The sequence below is a fragment of the Phalacrocorax aristotelis genome, chromosome 2, assembly GCF_949628215.1.
Source record: "Phalacrocorax aristotelis chromosome 2, bGulAri2.1, whole genome shotgun sequence".
NCBI lineage: Eukaryota > Metazoa > Chordata > Aves > Suliformes > Phalacrocoracidae > Phalacrocorax > Phalacrocorax aristotelis.
This window is the reverse complement of record NC_134277.1, coordinates 28,069,377-28,094,372: the sequence shown is the minus strand read 5'-3', so window position 1 is coordinate 28,094,372 and position 24,996 is coordinate 28,069,377. Positions and strand designations below refer to the sequence as shown.

The window sequence follows — 24,996 nt, the reverse complement described above, 5'->3', positions numbered from 1 at the left end:
ACATCAACTGTCTTGTCCAACTTCAGTTATAAAGTTAGGTTAAGATGAAGTTAGTATTTGGACATGTAGGCTATAAAAACACTTCCAGCTTGAGAACAAATTACCTGAATTCCCCTGTGTAGAAAAGACATCTGTTGGTGTAGGTGTCACTGAAAAAAAGACATTTTTCCTCCGTCAAAAACCAGGATTGGAATAAGCTTCGATATTTTGACCTTTACTTTTGGGGGGAGGTTAATGTGTTACAACCAGTCTGACTACCTAGCCAGCTGAAGGTACTGTTGGGTGTCTTCTGTGATACCTCTTAAGACCAGGAAGAATTTGGTCTTGCTTGTCTTCTTGCGGTGGGGGATGGGGGCCTTCAATATTGACTGTAAACCGAGGGAATGCATAGGTGCAGTATTTTTGCAGGAGAATGAGTTAGGTATGCCGTATCACACTCCTGTACTATAACTTGTGGAAATGCTGAAACGGAAATCACTCTGTTATTGTGTTTGTGTTTGGGTCATCTTGAAAATTATTCTCTTGGACTAATCTGCATTTTTGAAGTTACCGGTGAAATGGAGTCGTGGCAGGAGTAGCATCTGCAGTCCTCATGCACGTGAAAGCGAGGGGAGATGACATCTGCCTGCTGCTGCGCCTTGGCGTCTGGCTAAACCAGTGCGCAGAGACTCCGCTGGGCTCTGACAGCCGCCGGCTGCTACCTCTCAACCCTGTATATCTGAGTCTCCCCAAATGACAGCTCCTTCATCTCAGAAATCGGAAAAAAAAAGCTGCCCCTTGTACTACTGCAGAATTAACTGTCAGGATTTTTGGTTAAGGCTTGTCATAAAAGTTAAACTTTCTCACTGGGAGCTGCCTGCGCTTGACACTTGAGATTTTAGGCTATTTAGGAGCCGATTTTACACTTCATGCCTCACTTTTGCCTGACGTACCTTGTCAAGGGTTTCTGTGGAAAGTGAGCAGCTCAGGAAGGTGTCTGAGGACTGAGCTGCACGTTCCCCGTGGTCCGGCAGAGGAAGCGCCTGGCCACGTGCATGGGTTAAGCCAGCAGCCGCTCCCTCCTCGTGCGCACAGCCTGGAGAGGGACAGCCAGGCTCCGCCAGCCAGCGCACATCCCTCTGCTGCCTAACGCTGAACCCCAACGCAGCCAGGGCCTCACAGCCGGGAACGGAAGAGGAATTAGAGCTGGGCTATTGTAAGACTTGCACAACTTCTTGGCTCATGTGATAAAGACCATTGCTTGTGTTTTACAAAGCAAATCATAACTCAGACCGATGTCTGCTGGTGCCCTCTCTTTCCCAGGCCTGGCAGTATATTTATAACTTATCCTTTATTCCAGGGATGAAGGGACAAAGCTCCCGGCCCAGGGACAAGACTCAGGCACAGCTCTCCTAGGGCAGGTCCATCTCAGGAGGCCTCAGCCTTCATCTTCTCCCTGGCAGGCAGATGAGCAAGGCTGGACTGAGACACCGTACAGACACACAGACACCCCCCCTTCCTTCCCCAGTAACTCTTTTTTGGGGTGTTGTTCAGTTCTTCTGCTCTTCTTTTCAGGGCCAGTAGAGGATGGAGGCAGGGGCAGAAGGGTTGGAGAGGCTGCAGCTGCTTCGTTAACATGCAGCCCAGTTCAAAACGTTTGGAAGTGTGCTATAGCTCTGCCCAGAGGTCTTGGGGAAGATCTGTGCCCACAGTTGGCTTCCTCCAGACACAAAAGGATGCATTCCTGCTCTGAAAAGCTTACAGGCCAAGAAATTGTCAGATTGCCTTACAAACAAACAAAGGGCCCTGAGGACAATGTTTAGCTGTTTTTCCTCTTCGGGTTTCTGGGTGGGTTATGCAAAGTGTGGGAGGAATGGGATAAAATGTAACCTTGTTTGGCAGGACTTGCAGCAAAAAGAAATGATCAAATATTGGTGATGTTACCGATCAGCGTGAGAGCGGGCTGGGGGTGTCACTGAAGCAGTTACCCCTTGTTTGTGCTTCTCGGTGCAGCGGAAGCTGAGGGATGCTTTTCTGCCTGGTCCCTGGGGAATGGGTTGGGTTTAAGCTGACTTAATATTGACAGTTTGCAGGGACGCTTTTGTGAGCAAACATACCGCAGGCTTCAAAAATAACTTGGGCAGGTTTTTTTTAAACCTGCTAAAAATACAAAACCTGACAAACTGCCCTGCATCTTCCTTAGGAGGTGACAGCGTGCTCGGAAATGTCCTGCCACGCTCCACGAAGTACACACATGGCACGCTGCTTACCGCTGAGCTGCTCAGCTCTCCAGCACACACATGGCAGAGGGACGAACGGGAACTGGCCAACCTTGCTGTTTAAACACTGCTGTGAAATTCAGACTCTGTTTTTGGTTGAAATAGTCAGCATTTTTGCGTAAGCTAGAAGATGATTTCCAGAGACAGTGCTCATTTGTAAGTTATTTAATGGTGGAGAATATAGAAATAATCTCAAGACAGTCATATTTTAAGTGTCTCCAGAAAGCTTCAAACACAGCAAATAACACAGAAGCAGCCTGGAATGAAGTGGTTTCGTTAACGCCACGTGCCACAGGGCTGTTGTTTTCTGCGCAGTGGGCAGGGGAGAGCTCAGGGCATGAGTACGGGCAGCCTCTCCCAGTGCTGAACGCGAGGGTGTCATCACAGTGTCTGTTGCCCTTCAGACAGAAATGGCATTTTAAGATGCATATTCATCATTTTTACTGCTCCTTGCAGTACTCCTCATCACCCTGGGAAGCACTACCGTTGCTTGCAAGTTATGTTCCAGTTGTTCCAATTACACTGCAGAGGGCTGCCTGGCCTTCCTCTGTGCTTGCTCCCACCCCAGGCTGTCCAGCTGGTGTGTACCAGGCATGGTGGTGCTACTACAGAAGTAGCTCTGCTTATGACCTTGAAGGAGAACCAGTCCTGTAAGCTTCCTGCGGACGGGCTGCTACTCCTGGAAGAGGCACCATTAGGTGCCGAGTCCTTCATCAGTAGTGATGCTGCCCTGGTGATGGCAGAGTCTGTCACTGGTCAGTGGGGACCTTCCCACTCCACGTGGTATGCCATCTTGCTCTGTGAGGGGTTTCCAGTCTTCTGCTGTTTGCTTTATCTCTAAGGTTGGTAAAGCTCTTGAGAGCTTTTCCCATAAGTCTTGTGTGAAGGAACCCATTCCCAGTTGTTTCTGTAGCACTAGAGATGCAGGCTGTCGTTTGCAGTAAGAGCTCGTGATGTTCCAGGATGTGGTTGGGGCTCCTGTGTTTTCAGAAGTAGCAAATGCTTGGGGTGTTGGTTTTGAGACCCAGGAGGAAGTACCTTTCATCTTGGAAGATTCACCATGGAGCACTGCTGAGTACCCTGTGGAAAATGCTGCAGCTCCTGAATCATTGTGGCCCAGCACCATTCGGCCTGCATGCCTTCTCTCGTTGAAGTGACAAGCTTGAGGCAACTCTGCTGAGCCTGATCTCAGGCAGCGAACACTTGCTCTGATGGCCTCTGCATGGAGATGTCTGTGCTGCTCTCAGACTTGGGAGGTAGCCCATTTAATTTTCACCTTTCAAACATCATCTTAGTTCAAGTGCTATTATTTACATGACGGGTCTGGCATTCCAGCCCACGCTTGGTTTTTGTGTGTCCTGCCCAGATTCTAGGTTGGCCAATGCTGTGCACATGCCCTTTCAGCGTGCCCTGGCCATCATCATCTTTGTTACTATGGGGGTATCTTGAGCAGAGCACCTGTCATGAAGGTGAAGTAACCCTGCTTCCCCTTTTAGCTAATGCCTTCAGCTCCCACCCCCAGTGCCACCTGCCATGTCTCTCCGTGTCCTTTTGCAGCTCCTTTCAGAACAAATCTGAAGCCCCTGGCCACGCCATTCCTCTGCCTCTCACTTGTGTTGGTTGCAGCTTTCATCCTTGGCACTGAAATCAAGCGAGGCTCTGGTCTTCCCTTCATCAAGCACAGGACAGTTGTCTCTTCCACATCCACCTCACATTCCTCTCCTCCATCCTAAACATCAAGTTAGCCTTTCCCTTAGCCCACGTTGCTCACCTTCAAGTGCCACTTGCCTGCTTCTCCCCTGCTTGGGTTTGCTCTTTCTTACCCTTCCAGTTATGCTGCGCTCTCCACCTCAGCCTGAGCACACAGATTTTGTCCTTCAAGGAAAGCTCACTTTGCAAGTAGTCAACAAGTAGAGCCAGGCTATTTCTACCTCATTCCATGCTCAGCGCAGACATGGCAGCGTCCTGGCAGTGCTAGAGCATGGGGCGTACTCTTAATGATCTTCTGCTGCTTGGATGTTTGTAGGCAAAAGAACCTGGAGAAGATGCTTTCTCTTTGCTGAAAGTAAAGGATAACTTTGTATTTATTGTAGAATCAAAGAATGGTTTGAGTTTGAAGGGACCTTAAAGATTGTCTAGTTCCACCCTGCCCTGCCATGGGCAGGGACACCTTCCACTAAACCAGGTTGCTCAAAGCCCCAGCCAACCTGGCCTTGAACACTTCCAGGGATGGGGCAGCCACAGCTTCTCTGGGCAGTTTAAAGCCATTACCCCTTGTCCTATCACTACATGCCATATCCTTCTCCTTAGGGCTGCTTTCAATCCATTCTCTGCCCAGCCTGTATTTGTGCTTGGGATTGCCCCAACCCATGTGCAGGACCTTGCCCTTGGCCTTGTTGAACTTTGTGAGGTTCACGTAGGCCCACCTCTCAAGCCTGTCAAGGTCCCCCTGGATGGCATCCCTTCCCTCCAGTGTGTCGACCGCACCACACAGCTTGGTATCGTTGGCAAACTTGCTGAGGGTGCACTCAATCCTGCCGTCCATGTCACTGACAAAGATGTTAAACAGCACTGGTCCCAATGGAATGCCACTCGTCATTGGTCTCCACTTGGCCATTGAGCTGTTGACTGCAACCCTTTGAGCATGACCATCCAGCCAATTCCTTATCCACCAAGTGGTCCATCCACCAAATCCACGTCTCTCCGATTTAGAGACAAATATGTCATGTGGGACAGTGCCAAATTCTTTGCAGAAGTCCAGTAGATGATGTCAGTTGCTCTTCCGTTATCCACCAACACTGTAACGCTGGTGTAGAAGGCCACCAAATTTGTCAGGCACGATTTGCCCTTAGTGAAGCCGTGCTGGCTATCACCAGTGACATCCTTATTTTCCATGTGCCTTACCATCATTGTAAGGAGGATCTGCCCCATGATCTTGCCAGGCACAGAGGTGAGACTGACTGGCCTGTAGTTCCGCAGGCCTTCCTTTTTCCCCTTTTCAAAAATGTTTCCCCTTTCCAGTCAGTGGGAACTTCACCAGCCTGTCACAACTTCTCAAACAAGATAGTGGCTTAGCAACTTCATCTGCCAGTTCCCTCAGAACCCATGGATGCACCTCATCAGGTCCCACGGACTTGTGCACCTTCAGGTTCCTTAGATGGTCTTGAACCTGACCTTCTCCTACACTGCTGGGTCTTAATTCTCCCAGTCCCTGCCTTTGTCTTCTTCAACTTGGGTGGTGTGGCTTGAGCACTTGCTGGTGAAGACTGAGGCAAAACAGTCATTGAGTACCTTGGCCTTCTCCATGTCCTAGCTAAGCAGGTCTCCTGTTTCCTTCTGGAGAGGGCCCACATCGTCCCTAGTCTGCACCTTTTCTCACTGATGTACCTATAGAAGCTTTTCTTGTTGCCCTTGACGTCCCTAGCCAGATTTAATTGTCAGGGCTTTAGCTTTCCTAACCTGATCCCTGGCTGCAGAGGACAATTTCTGTGTATTTGTCCCAGGCTACCTGTCCTTGCTTCCACCCTCTGTAGGCTTCCTTTTTGTGTTTGAATTTGTCCAGGAGCTCCTTGTTCATCCATGCAGGCCTCCTGGCACTGTTGCCTGAATTAATCTTTGTGGGGATGCATCACTCCTGAGCTTGGAGGAGGTGATCCTTGAATATTAACCAGCTTTCTTGGGCCCCTCTTCCCTCCAGGGCTCTATCCCATGGTACTCTACCGACCAGATTCCTGAAGAGGCCAAAGTCTGCTCTCCTATAGTCCAGGGTAGTGAGCTTGCTGTGCACCCTCCTTGGTGCCCTAAGGATCTTGAACGCCACCATTTCACGGTCACTGCAGCCAAGGCTGCCCTTGAGCTTCACATTCCCCACCAGCCACGCCTTGTTGGTGAGAACAAGGTCCAGCATAGCACCTCTCCTTGTTGGCTCCTCTGTGTCTTGGAGAAGGAAGTTTTCAGCAACACATTCCAGGAACCTCGTGGATTGCTTATGCCCTGCTGCGTTGTCCCTCCAACAGATGTTATTTCCCTACCAGGCAGATTCTAAGGAACAGCTTGTCATACAGGCTCTTTTGGAAAGCCAGTAAGGTGGAGCTATTTGTTTAGCAGTAGGAAAATCAAACAAACAAAAAAACCTGTTGGAGATTCCTGGCAGGGCAGCAATAGAAGCTCCACCTCATGGCAGTCATGACCAGCAGAAGGGGAGTAAATGCCTCTTGTTGGGTGCTCTTCCGTCTGCTTCAGCTGCGTGTAATGGCCCTTCATGTTGTTGCTCTCTATATACAAACCTTGTCATTTCTGTGGAAATCTGGATCCTTTCCTTGTTCCCTCTGTGTACCGCTGAACCCCACTCAAAAAAGAGAGAAAAATAAAAAGAGGGACTTTGGTCGTATTCATTTGCACACAACAGCAAATGCTGAAGGTCTTCTGAGGCTGCTCTTAAAACCATTTTGCAAGCTATTAATGCCATAATGTAGGGAGAACTTGGAAGGTGAACATGCAGCCCCCCGCTTTAGGTTCCAAAACCTGACCGGTAATATGGAAAAGGTGGAAGCGAATTTGCCAACTGGTTTCACTGCACTGGTTATGATGAATGGGAGACAACATCGATTAAAACCCTTCCCTTTACAGCACAGCATACTCTCGCACAGCGTCCCCACACTTTCAGATGTGCATTTACCATACGGGGCTGAAGGGTTGCAAGCTACCCACCTCTTCTCCCCAGTGACAGCACCTGCTTGCTGTATATCTGTGTGTGCATGTGTTCCTAATCTTGTGACCCACTAATGGCCAAAGCGTGCCTCCCCCCTTCCAATTTGCACCACATCTGCTTTGCCCACATATACACACAACACTTGCGTATGCTTTTCTGAAAGGAAACCGGAGCAACTGGGGAAAAACAACGCAGAGATGAAATCTAAACCGCTGCTTTACAGGTGTCTCACCTGGTTGTTCATTAGCATTCACCTTTAAGCTACAAAAGTGCTGCGAGTGCTACAGTGGTTCTTCAGGACAGCTCCCAGAGTACCCGGGGAGCAGCAGGAACACAAGGCTCCCTGATGTGTGGCTCCACTCTCCCAGAGCCACCAGACCAACGACAGATGTATCTGTGCTCTGTGAACTTGTTCATCTGGGGTAAGACACCGCTTACCACAGCCCAATGGGCAGGACACTTCCATGGCCACTGGGAGGTAGCTTCAGGTCGTGTGTCCACTGGCACTGGGACATATCTTCAGGTTCCACCAAGAAGAAACTAGCCCATGCTTTCTCACTGGAGCTACTTCTAACCACCTAGAGGATAAGGGAAATCCAGCTTCTCCAAAGGATTCCTTTTCTTAGCCTGCTCTGGCTTTTAGCAGTGCAGAGACTTCCCAGTGGTTCTGGCCTTGACCATAGCTCTGAAGAGCACTAGACGATATATTCCTCAACATGACGGCCCAAAGATGAGCCATGGTTCCCTGCAAACTTACGTACAAAATCTTTGTTGCCGTCTGACTTTCAATTGCTGCAATGGTTCACCTGCCTGCCCAAGTGAGTGTGAACCACTGTTAAACCCAGGCATCAGAGCCGTGCTCTGGCTCAGCATAATGTGATGCAACTGTAACCAGCAGCCTCACCACCAAGGTCAACATTCACCAACGTCCCTCTGGGACACAGCCCTCAATGAGATCAGTCTGCACACTATTTCTTTGCTCAAGCCACAAGAGTTTGTCGTAAAGAATATTCCCTTGTCCCTTCTCCCAACCTATCTCAAGACAGCTTGAGGAGGCCTTGCCTTTCCCCTTCCTTTTCTTTTAGTGCATAAGGCAGCATGGCGCCGCTCTGTGTGTGCACGTGTGGGCACGTAAGCATGCACAGCTAGGGACGGAGCAGAAAAATAAAAATAAATCAAGCCTAGAAGCTGACATGGACTAGTATCTGCTCGTGTAAAATTTGTAGCAGGATTTGATGCATGCAAGTCCATTACGGGCCAGGCCCCATAGCCAAAGGTATCTATTTACATAGCAGCTGCATGAGCGTTCCGCGAGTTGGGGCAGTCACATTTTCCCAGTGCCTCGCCAGTGACCGGTAATGAACACGCTGAGCACCGCTGGCAAGGAGAGATTAACCACACAGTGACAGAACAGGCTTGATACATTTTATTGGCAATACTAGTGTCATACTCGGGAACCACAACCCTTTGTCAGACTGTTAGTGTTAACTTGCATGACAAGTATCAGTGACCAACTGTATTTGAAATATAGTTAAAGTGCCTAGAAATAATAGGCATCTTAAACAAAAAAAAAAAAAAGGGCAAGGAAACTCATTCCATCCACTCAAGCCAACCTTTATAGATCTTACATCTTAAGCACAACTGATGTACTGTAATTGTTATGTGGACTTTAATGTAACCTCTACAGCAGCACACAGACAATGCAGTTCTCTCATTATGCACATGCTTTAGGATCGTTTATTTTAATGCTTTCAAATAAATATGTTCCATGCAGCACACCGCAATAAATAAGGAGCAGCAACTTTCGTATAGTACATCCATTCATAATGTAAGTCACCATGTGAAACACCACATCTAAAGTCTTTGGCCCAGTCCCATACAGTGAAGCACACCACATCTGCACATAATCATATCTGGCTTCATATGGATTTAATAGGACTATGCCAGAAGGGCAATGTGAGCACAAGTTTAACCAGGGGTTCCTAGCTATTAAATGCAGCTACTAAGTAGTTAAAAGGCAACAACTAAACCCATAAAGGGTTGATTTGTCTCTTCTTTCTTACTTTTCAGACAGAAATATAAAGTATGAAAATGCTCTGGATATTTTCAGCCTCGTGTAAAGCAGCGTGATTAATATGGAATGCTTTGAGCTATACTGGCACGTACACTGGCATCAAAAGCCACAGCAAGACTGACTCTGACACTGAACACCGGCGTACTCAGCGGGGGAAAGCTGCTGTTCTGGCGACGGCGGGCGCTGCTCCTTCTCTTCCTCTAGGCCGACAGCTCCACCGCCCCTTCCTCTTCGCTGTCTGCGCGGTTGGCGCGGATTTCCACCAGGGTCCGAGCGAAGCGGGTCCATTCGTCGTTGTGCGGAACAGCCAGCTGGGGGAGAAACCGACAGGGAATGAAGAGAGCACCTGGGGGGAGACCGGTTATCTCTCTGGCCTGAAATCGAGGCCCCTCCTTTGAGCAGAGCTCCTGTCACAGTCAGTGCGGCTGTGCACGGTGAAGGACCGAGGCATGGCCCTCGCCAACCCGCCGTGGGTTTGGTAAAGTGCTGCCGAGTTCCCAGGACAAATCTGGCAGCCTCCTATTCAGTACCAGCTCGAAGGAGCTTTTACAGTCAGCGGCAGAGAAAAAAAAGCTTTTTCTACTTGATTTTAAGGAAAAGTTTCTTGCTGGAGAGTTGCTGCAAAATCTACCCCTTGGTTAAAATATTCCAGATTTTCCAAACTAAGACGAGGCCTTGATCTCTACAAGTATATACACGTATGTTTAACTTTACACACGTGAGCTGGCCATTTGAAGTCAGCAAGGCTGTGCCTAAGTGTAATTGTTTGCAGGACCGAGGTCAATGTGCGCAAGGTAACCGAGCTTTTACAACACTCTATTGAAACTATTTTCCTGAAGTTCATTAAAGCTCTTAATAGTAAAATAAATATATTGTGTTATTTTAGTTACCCTCCTCTATGTTAAGGAATTCATAATTACAAGAAATGCATTATAGTGGAAATGTTATACCAACTGGATACTGCATTACGGGTCTGATTTTTTTATATCATCATGCAAGATCCATTTCCATTTAATACCATTGATGTTTCTAATGAAGAGCTCTCGAACATTAGGCTTCAAGAGGGATGTGTAATCTAAATAGCTAAACTTCCAGACAAAACACTTTAGTGCTATGGCAAAATAATACTGCAGTAATTTCCAGCTGGATCCAACACTGCAATTTCTGGAAGATAATGCAGGCTGGGATTGAGATAACTAAACAAAAAAAAAAAAAAAAAAAAAAAAAAGCAAGCAGTTTTCTTGAACTTTGTTTCATTAACTCAAATTCCAGAAAACAGCAAAAAGCATCCAGATGAACCATGCACACTTTTATTGTCCTCTTAAACCCTGTGGCCATGTCCTGAATATAATATGAAAAAATAACTGTTTCAAGGTATTACGCAGTGCTTGGTATTGAAGAAGGCAACTGTTTGGAAGCTACAGGGCATAGAAGAAACTGCTGCCCACCTTAGCAGATGGATGCCTTTAGACTGAAGAACGGATATGACCTTAGCTAATCCAGCTTGTGATACCCAATATCCAATCTGTACCGACTCACTTCTTTTAAAACACCACCAAAGCAGATGGCTGGCTAACTACATCCGTTTGGCACTAGCAGATTATAGGTGCACAGAGGCTGTACTGGAATACAGTCAATTTATTCTCCTCTCCTTGCTTCCAACAGTGATACACAGAACTGAAGACTAAGAAAAGGATCTGCTACTTGAACTAGCAAGCTCAGCTGAGGAAAGAGCTTATATGCCAAACATTAACCACATGTAAAAGCTCAGCATACACTGCTGCAAGTTCAGTGTTAATCATATGGACAGGAATTTGCAATGCTGGATCGGAATATCGCCTCCGTATCTCACTGGTGGCAAAGAGGTTTTGAACTATTTTGTATCTAGCTTTGCTTCTACATCCAATATTTTGGGGAAAACCAGCATGTGTTTTAAAACTTTGCACTTGTAGTGCGTATATCAATGACTTAGTTTCTTTATGAAGGGCTGGTATACAACAGGTTTGGTTTTTTGCCTGTTGAAACACAGTTCAGCATTTACTGAGGCTACAGACTGAGAAATGCAATCTGTGTGAAAGCTACCTCAGCTCTCAATAATAGGTGTCGCTGCGCTCTCTGGGTTTTCCCTTCTTCCTCTTCCACTTTTTGCATTTTCCTCCTTTACTTTTCCCAGGAATGGAGACCTGGGTTACAAGATTACATCATTTGAGACAGCTGTCTCTCACACTCGCACGCACAGACGTGGATCTGTTATGGCCTTTATCTGAAAGACAGCTCTGTTCTTCCAAAAATCTTCAGCAGAAGGAAATGCAACACTAGAATGGAGGTCAGCGCACCAACACACAAGTACCTGTAGCACAGGACTGATCACAGCCACAGACCTATACAGGCTACTATGTAGTAAGTTAAGGGACAGCGCTGAGATCCTTCTATCGCAGATGCAACCAAACCAGCTGTATAGCGACTTCCCTATTACTATTGCTTGTGTCCTAAAAGATTTTATTTCTTGTGATGTGTCTGGCACTATCATTTATCAAACTCTTGAATGAAAACATGAAATGAGTCTCACTTATTTCAAGTAGTAAAATCATTAAAGTGGAACAATATCCTAGGCAAAGGACTTATTGAATTTAACAAAGCCTCATTGCTCCTTGTCTTTTGAAGTCCTAAATGGCATTACATTGTATGAAATGGCTGAAGAAGACAATATGTCATTCTGAAGAAAAAAATTAAATATATTTATGATATTGAGATCATTTAATTTCCTTTACTCCACAGCACGGCCACAAACAAATACAGTCAAAGTCCAGCCTATTAAGACAACTTGGTATGTCAAACTTGACCAGTCTCCCCACAAATCTGTGCAAGGACCTGGGCTGTTTTTAATGACTAAGTTCACAAAACAATTAATGATAGAAGTGAATACCTTTAGCACAGAGATGAAAACATTCAGTGCCCACACACAATCTAATTACTTAGAACTTCATCTTATTTTACTTTATTTAATCTCACACATTGCATCATGCTTTCAACAAGGGGCCAATCCTGCTAATAGACTGTTAGTAGAATAAACCTCTCTAATATACATTCCTCAGAGATGTGGAGGGATACCTTGGCAATAATGAAGTCAAGGGAAAAATTGACTTTTATTCCCCCCCTTCTTTCTGTAGAGGCCCGAATACCGAACCACAACAGTTACACAGCAAAAGACCACAAATAGAAACAAAAGCATCCACAAACTCCAGTTCAAATTCTTGTCCGAATTAATGCTCCCCTTCCAGTCATTTTCCATTCAAGTTCCTTCAGCCAGGCACACTTACACCCACAAGTGTTGGAGGCCTGGGTCTATCTGTGGAATCCCCCTTTCAGCTTCTCTGCACAAGTTTTTTCTGTAAATACCGGGCAGGAGTGGAAGAAACGAGGAGATACTTCATAAAGGAAGAGCAGAGGTATAGAGCTACCTGGGTGTTCCTCACTCTTTTGGTGTTTTTGCCATTTTTCTGTCCACTTCCAGTTAGTACAAAGCAGCACTTGTTGAGTTCCAGCAGTCATGATGTTCACCAAAGCATAGTAACTTAATATAATAACTTATATTAACATTTGAGTCAGAAGGTTATTTGAACGAACTGACACTAAGGTATGGAGTAGAACAAGGAATAAATGCTATTAAGCGTTCTCCTTTGATCACTTCACAATGGAAGGTAAGCGCTACCCTCACCAAATTAATTGGCTGAATTACTCACGCTGCTTTAACTTGAATACCATGGTACATTTAGGTTGCATCAGATAGTAATTCTAATGAGGAAAACAAGTATTATCAAAGCAAGGTGGTGACTTTGGCCAAACTTTGTCTGTTAAGCTGTTGCAAGAGGGGTACTTTTGTCTTCTGTCTGGTTTTCAAAACATCAAAACAGTTCAGGCTGCAAGCCTACTAACCTGCAAGTGTGACGACAAGTTTACACATCCAAATAAACCTGCTTCAGTTGCATGTGCTCAGCTGGTTGCAGGAGTGAGAATTTGGTATAGGAAAACATCGTCTCAAGATGTTAGGATAACCCATTTTTAATTGGGTGAAAATATTTAACTCAGGACAATAGGGGTCTCTCATTTCTCAAAAAAATCAGTTTTCTTGATATCACTATCAACTTTTTAGATCTCCTCCCCCAATTCACTTTTGTAAAATATTCTTCCAAAAGCACTCAATATCTATGAGTATCTGTAAGCACTTCCTACACGATCAATAACATATAACAAATAAAAAAGACATCTAACATACTAAATACTAGACACATTTAAGATGTTATCATGTAAACTAGTTCACAAACTTTTTCTTGCTGATATTAAAAAATTGATTTACATGATGCAAGCTCTCAGAATTAATTTTTCCACCACCTCCATTACTATGATTTTAGATAAGAAAGGATAATTCTCCAGCACGCTCCTCCTGGCTGAATGGTGCAGCACAAATAATGTGGCTGGAGAAGGAAAGTCTCCCTGGGCAGCACCCCCCAGCCAGCAGTCTTCAGATGCCCATGCAGAGTGAGCTCAGCTGAGCCCCCAGATTGTGACTAGCTGCATGCTGCACAGGAGGGCTGACACGCAGCAGCCACAACTGATGTTAAGCACTGGAGAGGTGGGTTGGTAATTTCAGCAAGTCCAGGAGAAGCCTCCAGGTAGTAACACTAAACAGATTTCTGCCTATTCCTATGAGGCGTTGCAGTTATCAGTTTATGCTGTTATAGATAGATAACATTATACCTGCCTGTGCTTCCCCAGTCCACCATATGTACATATACGAAGGGAAGGGAACTCTTGGCTGGGCAGAATGGAATACAAAGGGCCTAGAAAGTGAGATGACGGGATGCAACAGCAAACGAACTGTAAATTAGGAGCTGAGATCTTCCTGTCCTCTTGTTCTCCTTCCCATCTGCTAGAGGTTGCTGCAACCTGGCCAGCTAGAAGCCCCTTGTCTCTAGTATCATTCTCACCCTCTTCTTTTTTGGGTGATAATGTGTTTAGCTGTGCTTTCAAGACTGGAGAGAATCTAAACAACATCTAGATTTGGAAAGCAGGGATTTTTCTATCCATATATGACCACACAGGTCAACTACAGTAGGTTGCCCCAGTTCATTTTTCAGAGTCATGGGGTTACAGCAGACTTTGAAGCAATGAGGCTTGTACAGTTTAAAGGTAAAATTGTTCCAACTTGTGCCTATTCTCCACTGTAGTTAAAGGATAAAATGACCAGATGCAAAGGAAATGACTGCCAGGATCTTCCTGACAAGCACCTGGCTTTGCTTTGCTGATGTGTCACAACTCTATGATTTATGCAATGCACGACAAAACTGCATCTCACTGTGCCACCACAGAGCCCTTGGATTTTTGAACCTTCTGAAGCTTTTCTGTTTCCTGAGTGCTCACTCTAGCCGAGCACTTCATTTACCTGTTAGCTTTCTAGCACTGAAGCACAAACATGTGCTCCCCTTGATGCTAGTACTGACCAAGGAGACGGTTTATGTGTATCTGGTAAAAGAATAACACAGGCCCCCCCAGGGTCGCCAGGCCATCTAGTCACAGGTAGCAGCATGGATGTGTTTCACCAGGAACAGCCTCCTCCATCTTCTCATCAAAGCAGAGATTTCCTCTGTGTGCAGACCTTCCAAACCATCACCACAGATTTTACAAACACAGACTGTATGTTCCGGGTTTCCCCAGAAACTGTGCTATTAGCAACTTCACTGAACACTACTACTCTTAAAACTCTAAGACAGAACTCAGGAAAAGGAGATGCTCTGACCAGACAACTCTCAATGTTGCCATTTGTGTCAGCTAGTGCTGGGCTCCCCAAGCAAGCAGAAAAGCAACAAAAAAATGAGTGCCTGAAGACACAGAATCGCAGAATGGCAGAGGCTGGAAGGGACCTCTGGAGATCATCTTGTCCAACCCCGCTGCTTGAGCAGGGACACCCAGAGCAGGGGGCACAGGAACGTGTCCAGGTGGGTTTTGAATGTCTCCAGGGAAGGAGATTCCACAACCTCCCTGGGCAGCCTGTTCCGCTGCTCTGGCACCCGCACAGGAAAGAAGCTTTTTCTCACGTTTAGATGGAATTTCCTGTGTTCCAACTTGCGCCCATTGGCCCTTGTGCTGTTGTTGGGCAGCACTGAAAAGAGTCCAGTCCCATCCTCTTGACACCCACGCTTCAGATATTTATAGGTATTGATGAGATCCCCCCTCAGTCTTCTCTTGTCCAGGCTGAACAAACCCAGGTCTCTCAGCCTTTCCTCATAAGGGAGATGCTCCAGTCCCCTGATCATCTTCGTAGCTCTCCACTGGACTTGCTCAAGCAAATCAGCAGAAATTTCTTTTCATTCTCAGATCATTTAACACCTTCTAGTAACATTTGCTCATTAAGTTAGGTCTATTAAAAAAGCAAAAAAAAAAGGAAAAAGGAATGATTTTAAGACAAAAAAACCTCCCAAACTCTGAATGTGCCTTTTAAAGGAATGTATCTAGAAAGTTGAAATGAGATATTACAACCTATTTCAAGATTTTCGTATATTCCCCTCCCATCCATCTCTTTTATGGCTGAAAGCGTTTCAGCTCAATTTGTCCAAATCTCTGTATAGCTTCAGTTTCCCTGAAAAACCACTTTCCAGCAAATGAATTATTCATTGAGGATATTTCACTTTATTCCTGGCTCCTCGCCTTCCCTGGAGCCTGTAAATCTTTGCAGTGGGAGCGAACAAACTCTTCCTGCCTTCATCCTGCCATGCTCTTGTCCAGCATAGCGCCCTTCTGAGGGCCAGAGACTGTCCCGACAAGGAGATAAAATGCAATTTCAGCATCAGCTGCCTCCACTTTGGAGGAACCAGTGTCCCATAGACTCAAAGGGAGCACAGTCATCCGTGTTCAACTTATGGCATCTCCTTTTAATGACCGTACCTCATGGATCAATCTAGCTGTCACTGAGACACTGGTTCATAACCTGCAGCACTGATCACTGGTGAAAGTACTGTGCAATCCCAATCACCAGGTTAATAATCACGTTTATTTTTTTCATCTTCACCTACAGTTCAGGCACCTCAAAGCAAAAACAGCCGTGGGAAGAACTTACTCAGCGTTGCCTCTGACTGAGGGGTTGTTCTGAAGGGGTGAATTTTTCCAACCAGAACAGTCTATAATCGCTTCTAACACACACATCCCATGGACACAGGTGTAAAAGGAGAATCTGAAAATGAACCGTTATACCACGACTTGGAACGATCTGCCAAAGTATGTGGTCTGCAGCCAGCCCGCGCAACCGTATTGCCACACACTGTTTTCAATTAGTCGTTTGCAGACGAGCCTGCATGGTGGTCCAAGATACTCTCTAAGGGTGACAGCGGTTCCTGAGTCAAAAACCGGTGACCCATTCAAACACGTTTCGTGGAAGTACAATGCTTTCTTATTTTTGTATATAGAAAACCTTGTTCTGATCCAAGTTGATGGGTTTCTATAGCTAGTCACTATGCTCCTAGAGATCAGAAACTTTCTGATTAACACGCACCTTTTATTAGTCACATTTGGATTTGCTGCTGTTTGGAGGCAAAGGCTGGTCTTATTTTAGACAATCCTGTTTACTTGTCTCTGCTTCAACACAGCCGTATTTGCAAAAAAAATCTCAGATCCAGCAGGGAAAAAATTATTTGAAAATTTATGTTCCTCTCATCTCTAAAATACTCTGTTGCTATTATAGCTTTTGAGAAGGGCAAGTTCAACACTCTTTGAAGACAAAGTTAATTAAAGCTTAGAAAATACTCAGATCAATTTGAGTTTGTGGAAAACAGCAAGTCTGGTAAACTAACTTTAATGACTAAAATCTCAGGCTTCACACTAAGTTATGTGTGTATGTGGTTTATCACCATTTTTATATTCTTTCAATTTAATAGCATCATCAAATAAATGTAGCTTCAGGCAAATATCATTTTAGCTATTTTCTCTAAGCAGAATTCTTGTCAACCTATGTTGTCCATATCACCCTCTAAAATTAAGTGCTCTATTGAAAAGAAATCTGCTGCAAATACTTTGTGCAATGGATTAACATCTGAATGCAGTTACGACATTGTAGGTAAAAATATTTTTAACGATGATAAAATATGACCACTTCAGCTTGATGTTTTCGAAAATGTAGAACTGACAATTGGTCTAATTTTCTGGGTAAAAGAGAGCACTTGCAGAATGAGGATTGTAATACTTGTAAGTGAAAACAAGAATTATAGTTCCGCTTTAAGCAACTGATCCTATCTTCTGGAGTTCAACAGATGTTTTATCACTATCATTGAGGTGAAAACAGATGTAAAAATGTAGATATGTATGTATAAGTGTATATATGGCATGTATTAATGTAAACATTAAATATCTTGATACGCACATATAGAGCAGGCAGGCATGCACCTATTCTGGCCCTGGCCTTGCCCCCCAGAATCAATTACATACCGCCTTTGATATTTTTCTCAACCTATACGGATTTTTTTTTTCCCTGAAAAAGCCTATATTTTTCCAGGCAACACCCTATGCCACACACATGGATGGAAACAAAGTGGGAGGTAATATGCAACGAAATGGCCACCAAAGTAACCAAGAGCACCCTTTTCACATAACTATAGAACCACTGTATTTAACTCTTGGGAGAGCCGAGCATCACTGTTAACAATGGATGAAACCACTGGCAGGAACTCAAACCCCACATACTGCATGCAGATGATTTTAATAAGATACAGTGTTTAGACCACAAAGGATACACTCCAGAGTAGCTCTATATATATTTGTTTACTTAATTGAAGGGGTGGAATACCATAGGCAGCCTAAATACTGCATTTATTCTATGCACAGCAGTCAGTCTAGTGTCACAGACACAGTATACACCACCCTTCTATGAAGTTAATTACTTAGCCCTCATCTAGATTAATGTCTGTTGTGATTTATTTCTTTGCAATTCACCAGCAGGGTCTGATTTAACTAGTGCTGCCATAGTAAAAAGAAGACAAAGTATTAGCTTATATAACAAAAAAAAAGCTTAATCTCAAACAGAAACTGAATCAATTTTGAGCAAACTTCAACTTTTTCTCCTAAGGAGAACAGTAGCTGCTGAATTGTTACATAGTTGATGGTAAATTATGTTTTGAATACCAAGCAAACAATGGTGTTATTTTAATAATTTATACATAATGTGCAAAGATACGCTACATAAAGGGCTTACATAGGAACTCAAGCATTTGAAAGCCCATTCATTCTTTTTTAAACTTAGTCCTCTTTGTCTGCAGCAGTCATCTCGGTGGCAGTCTAACAGGAGAACAGACTAAAACGTAGTCTGTAAATTATACATACATGACACACAAATGCATGTTAACAGAACATTAAGACTGCAGACTGTAACACTTCAAAGATAGGAAATGTCAGAGTTAAGGCTAACTCCCTCAATCTGAGCATGTTATTAATTTTGCGTTATGATACTGTCTTTAATCTTAAAAAAAAAAAAAGTAAAAAACAACAAAACCTGTGCTGGAAGCAAACACCAGTTATGGAAAACTTCAGCCTGAAGGATTAAAACTTGATAGGGCATATGGAAAAGAAAACAAGGAAGTGGAAAGGATCTTTAGTTGTAGACAATGCTACAATTCCACCTGTAATACCAGAGTTGGCTCAGGCTCTCCTGAATTAACCAGAAAGAATACTGTCCAAGCTGTCAGACAGATTATGCTTCCCTCAATTAATGTATCAAAATGCTGCACTTGATATCGACTACAGACGATAAAATATTGAGTAATCACCAGTCATCTTGAAAGAGATGATTGAAAGTTGAAATTTAGATTACTTTTGTTTCCTTAGATCACCTCTTATTTTTAAAACACAACTGTTAAGCTATAAGCTTATAGCCTGTTCTTAAGCACACCAGAGCACTTTCACCAGTCACGTTGTGGGGATCCTCTCCTACGGATCTCTTCAAGTGATACTTTAATTGGCAGAGACTATTAGTCTCTTTAAGTGCTTGGAGACAAATGAGATTTAATATAATTTATCAGCTATGGGAGCAGAAAGGGCATCTGTCATACTTCAGAAGAACTAACAATTTTGTTTCAAAAGAGCGGCAAAGTTCCTACCTTTCTACCACATCTGTAATGCCATCAATTTACAGGTTAAGAAAAACAGTGAGGCACGCTGCCTGCCATTCGTCTCCCATGGGGATCTCAGTCTTGATTTGGCTGCCATTTCTCAAAGTCATTGAAAACTCCTGTAATCTTTTGTATGAGTTTCAGGACGTTTAATGCTTGGAGCTAAGGGATCAGCAGAATTCCTCCTCTACCAAACTGTTATCAGTTCTCATCATTGCACTAGAAAGCCTAAAAATACCAAATGGATCAAAACTAGAAGGTAAGGAGCCTGCAACCTATTGTTCTTTCCAATATGTACGGTTTTTATCAACTCTATTGACTGGAAGAACTGTACCATCATTTTTACTTGAAATACTAGAGCTTCAGCACTGGCAAAGGTGCCTCCCTGGAAGTTCGGCTGAGTGAAGGACTATTGCCTCAGGGAAGAAATAAATCATGGTGTCTTCAGCTCAGCTTGCCTCCTTTCCAAACGAAGTCGGCCATGTCCACACCATGACTCATTCGTGCCAGGAAATCTGGCAGAACGGGAACTGTAAGGGACTTCTGCCATGGCCTTCTGGCTCCCGGTTGGCAAATGGACTCTCACCAAAAGTAGCTTATGAACTGCTCAATGATTTTGGTTTGCAGGAGAGTTGCTGCCTTCCCTGAAATTTGACACACATTCCATTACCTGCAAAAGCTCATCCATGAAATAGCAAGGGTTTGGTTTTTTGTTTGTTTGTTTTGGGTTTTTTGTTGTGTTTTGTTTGGGTTTTTTTGCAGTTTCAGACATAGAGTTTTCCATCACTTCAGGCACTGGAGAATACATTTCACATTTAAATTAAACACTGAATATGGAATTTTAGCCACTGAATAGGATGCATTAAGGCCCAGAGTTCTCCTCAGTTGATATTTTAGGTTTAACCATTACTTTCCAAGTCACAAATTAAAAATTTTTTCATGTTCAAAACACAAACCATTTTGCAAACTGTAAAAGAAGATTGAAAACATAGTTAAGGATTCGCAAAATGAAAACTGCTGCTGGATGTGACAGTTGAAACCACAGAAGCATCATGAAGAAAATGAATTATACAAAGCAGCTCTTGTTTCAGAAGTGTTTTAACACCACAGTGATAACCCATGAATTTCAATGAAATTTTCAAATTGCTGCACACAAACTGAGCTTAAACTAAATTTTGTATTTGGTACTTTCCCCCTCCATACTCTGTTACTTAAAGGTATGAACATTTTTCAGTAATACCTCTTTTTTTTTAACATCAGAAAGGTGGTAAAAACTTTCAGAGAAAATATCACCCAACAGACTAACTAGCTATTTAAAATACATACTCCTTGACACCATTAGCATGCATTGACCTCAGCTCTGTCCCCTGCTGGTGTTCCAGGATGCAGGGTCAGGAGAGCTAAAGCATTCACTCAGCTTCCACCGCCTCACCTACAACTACCATGGAAAGCCTGCACCCAGGTTATCTTTTCCACTAAGCCTCTTGAACGGTTTTCAGAAGCAGTAACTGCAGAGCTAGTAGCGGAGCCACTGGTAACACCGGTGCACTAAACCTACAGTGGACATACTGGTATGTCTGACCTGAAGCCTGCCTTCCGCCTTTCTCTCTTGCCCTTCAGCATTTCCCAGCTTAGCAGGAAAATACAGACAGGAAGATTGTCACATACAGCTCTCCCTTCTCCCCCTCCTGCAGGCTTTACTGAGCAGAAAGGGAATGATCTCTTACAGCTTCTCTTCTGCCGCTCTCATCACTTTGTTATCTGAGTGCCTTCTAATAGTGCATTAAGCTACATGATTAACTCCTGTCACATGTGGCTTGTTCTCTCTGATCCTCTCTGCAGGGGGAGGATCTGGCCCTTTGCAAGGGAAAAGGAAACATACGTCGGCTTTAAAAGTAGTGTTCAAATGAATATAAAGGACCGGAGCCAGATTTTTGTTGGTTGGTTGACTGGTTTTCTTAAGCTTTTTATTTCATATGATGAGGAGTTGAGGAATTCTTATAAAAGATATTTGTATGATATTGGAAACTCATGTCTTTTTACCCCATGAAATTCTCTGGGGAGCTAGTAAGCTATCTCTGGAGAACTACTAAAATATTTTATCATAAACAACTGGAAGGAAAGGATAAAGAATCAACTAAATTTTTAGGATGACTATTTAACCCCCTGACCCCCTCTTTCTGTCTGTTTTCACTAATGCCCATTTAATTCCACTGTCTAATCAACAAATGAGAGAAAGGGTAAAAACCTGGTGCTTCTTCCTTTAGTTTTAACAAACAATATTCCAGTAGTAAAATGAAAAGGAATTTCATGTTCATTTATATATATATCCCTGTTGATACCAAGAACAAGCATACATCATGGCATAGACAGGAGAGTGACCCTGTACGCCAGGTGTGACCCACTGCTCTATCACACACAAGCACATCACAAAATCCTGTTGACAGGCTCCACTTTGAGAGGCTGTTTGTCCCACTGTCCCTGCCCATTCTGGAACTTGAGCCTTCTGATAGTTAAAAATATTCTTCTAATTTTTGACCCGAATACATGGCCAGCTTGCAGCCACATGCGCTGGTAGCAGTGCGTCCTCAGCTTCACTAGTTCTCCCTCTCTGGCCCCAAGCACTGCTATCTCTGTAAGGACATGAATTATCTATACTGCCACCAGGCTGAGACTTGGCTAGTCCCACCAAGTCCTTCAACCCCTTTCTACAGGCTACTCTCCTCTCCCAGTAGCCCAGATCCACACCACTCCCCAGTGAATTTCAAGCATTCTTTTACAAAATACACATTTTTAAACAAGATGGGAAATTATTTTGGGGTATTTTTTAAAATAACATTGGTTTTATGAGGGTGCTTTGTAAGTCAGAAGGCCACAATGAAGGTGACTGGCAGAAGGGCAGAGAGGCAGTGATGCCGCATGATGTGCAAGAGGCGGCAGGGAAAGGGAAGCGCAAGGCTGTAGAGGTTGGCACTGGAGATAAACAGCTCCAAACCTCAGCAACCAGTCTTGGGTAAGTCAGATTAGTTAGATCACAGCTCAGTTTTCCCTCTTGAAAAGTACTTCCCTAATAAAGACTGTTATTAGGAACACAAGCCTCTGTTCCAGCTTATTTAAGTACCAAAACAGACTGAAAGAGCAAGGTAACTCATATCCTTTTCCATTTCTTATCAGACTGGTATGACAGTACTGACAAGCACACAGCCATGAATATGAGCATACAGGAGTACTCACAGGCATAAATGTATGCATCTCTATGTCTGGATGTAGCCAAGCCTCCTTTTAAACTGTAAAAGTATATAAATGCTTGTTTTTAACTTATCGACATAACGTCATTGGTTTTCTACAAGAGAATAAACCAGTGCTTACATAAAGACCTCAAAGCATTCACAGTAACCTAAAGTAATGAATATTATAATGAGAAACACAAGTATTTAGGGTGATAATGACTGGACTTTGCTCTACTTAGATCGGCTCACCCCCTATGGAGGCTACCAAAGCTTAAAGATTTTATCACCCTAGTAATCAGCAATGGGTAATGGCCTTCATAAAACACAGTAATTAAATTGACTGATTTCAAACTAGTGCATTTTTTTCATTAGGGAGTTCTTATTTAACCTACTTCAAAAATCCCTTTGTGAATACTGGCTATATCAGTCAAAATTCAAATGACAAGGAACGAATAGCTTGTTCTATTCAATATTTCAGATATTATTCAAGTAAAAAGCTGGAGTTCCTAGTGTGCTGTCATGCTCTGTTTTGGGTTTTGTTTTGGGTGGGGTTTTTTTTTCCGGTCATCTCTAAGAGCTTCCAGTTTTAAAAGCCTCTCAAGACTGAACATTATAAAACTGGGGGCGGAGGGGAAGCAAATCAAAACCTTAGCTCTTTACGTTTTCCAACAACTCTGAAGAGATTCTGCTTTGTTAAAACATGCTTTTAAAATTCTCCTAGGCCAGTGTTTCGATCTCCCATGCAAAAATACCAATGGTGAAATTCAGGCTCTGCCTCACAATCCATTTAATTATCCTTTATGCCTGGATCGTCCATGTTGTTGTAACTACTGCATCTTACTTGATCTTTGAACACTTTTGAATAAAACTTGATTGCAAACACAGCCCCTTATAATTGCTCAAATTTGCCTTCACGGTATATGTGTGAGCCATTTATCTATGTTCCAAGAATACTTGTATCTCAACACAGATTTTAAAATATTTTATGGTGAGTCTCAACTCTGATTTTGTTGCAAAAACATTCGCTAACTCAATATATGCTCTACAGGAGCTTTATGATGCCAAAAGTAAACCTACTGGAAAATCTACCTGGATAACTACATGACACAAAACCTAGTTTCATAGTTTCCTCTCTGGGCTACAGCAGTTTTTAACTGAAAGAGATGCTGGATATGTTTTCCATATGAAATATATAGGAAAACACAGGGATCTTAAGATAGGAGTACAAAGTACCAGCCCTTCCCCACTCTACGCAGTCAAATAAGTGACTCAATAGCCATGCTGAAATGTCAGAGTTGGTCACAAATATGCACCTCTCTCTCAAATAATCTCATCTCTCAAATATGCATCTGTCTAGAACCCTGAGAACCTCAGAGCAGCTGTTAAAGGCTGCTGAAATCAAAGGAAATTATTTTATAGGCACCAGTGGGACATTCCTTACTCTGTCACTTCATCCACATATTTCAGGCAGTTGCCAGCTCCTGCCTCGCTGCTCATCTACTTGAAAATGAGATACAGGATTAACACCCATCATGGAGCAAATGGGGAAGCACACTAACAACCCAATGCAGCAGCCCTAAAAGGGCTTAAGGAGATACTAACTCTGAAACATAACAAAGTCACATAAACATCAATATGATTCTGATTTCACTGCAAGGAAACAAGGACAGAGGTAATAACTGTGTATAGAATCCCAGGTAACTGCTTTCTTTGGTAGAGCCAGCTTTCCTGGATGGTCTAGGGAAAAGCTTTTTCTTACATTTCTCCAGTTCCACCTGTCATACCAGTCACCCTTTAAAAGCACGACTAGAATCAACTATCTGAAAGACCACGAAACCGATGCAATAGTTTGTCCTGTAACTAGTTTAACAAAATAATGTACAGTAATAAGCTCCTTGTGATTAGTTTCAAAGTCTCCAATCCTGTGCTGCAAACCTACTTTATATTTTATTACAATCAAATAATAAATCATCGATTTACAGTTTCTATCTATTTGTTCAGAGCACAAGCAGAATTTGACCTGGAAGAGATTAATGAGAAAAAATAGAAATAATGGAAGGTGGACGAGAAGCTGCTTCTTTCACAACCAAAGGTGCAAAGAGCATTCTCAATAAGCCAGGTAAGCAACAAACGTGGTTGTTGGAGAATATTTATGACAGCGGCAACTGTGTAACATCACTGAAGCATGCACAGTGGGAGCAAGCTTTCTAGAAAATATATCTACAGAAGAGACATGCAGTTAGGTCTAACTATCAATCACCTGGACATGTGAATAAATCTAGTCAGTGGTCCATGTTCTGTTAAAATCAACTTCTACCATACAGTAAACTTGCTGCCCAGTAAATAAGCCATAAGTCCACAGAAACTAAAATGCGTTATACATACTATCACAGTAATAATACCTCAACTACTAGACCAGCAAAGGTTGGAATATTTAGATCTTACAGAGAGCAAAGTGTATTTACAATGACAGGTTATATTCTCCGGTTAAGTTATACAGGTTTAAGATCACATCACACTGAAACAATCAGATTTTTGTGTGTTTGGGTTTTTATTTCATTTTATAATTTAC

At 43.4% G+C, this 24,996-nt stretch overlaps 1 protein-coding gene across 5 annotated transcripts in view; it reads right to left on the bottom strand.

Moving 5' to 3' along the window:
- Nucleotides 1-8,380: 8,380 nt before the first annotated feature.
- The window catches only part of DYNC1I1 (dynein cytoplasmic 1 intermediate chain 1), a 199,512-nt gene continuing 182,896 nt past the window's right edge, over nucleotides 8,381-24,996 (bottom strand). For all 5 annotated transcript variants that reach the window (XM_075082883.1, XM_075082880.1, XM_075082879.1 and 2 more), the window contains one exon: nucleotides 8,381-9,354. In XM_075082883.1, coding sequence (XP_074938984.1) covers nucleotides 9,244-9,354 — 111 coding nt within the window. In that variant the 3' untranslated portion in view covers nucleotides 8,381-9,243. The remainder of the gene's footprint in view (nucleotides 9,355-24,996) is intronic.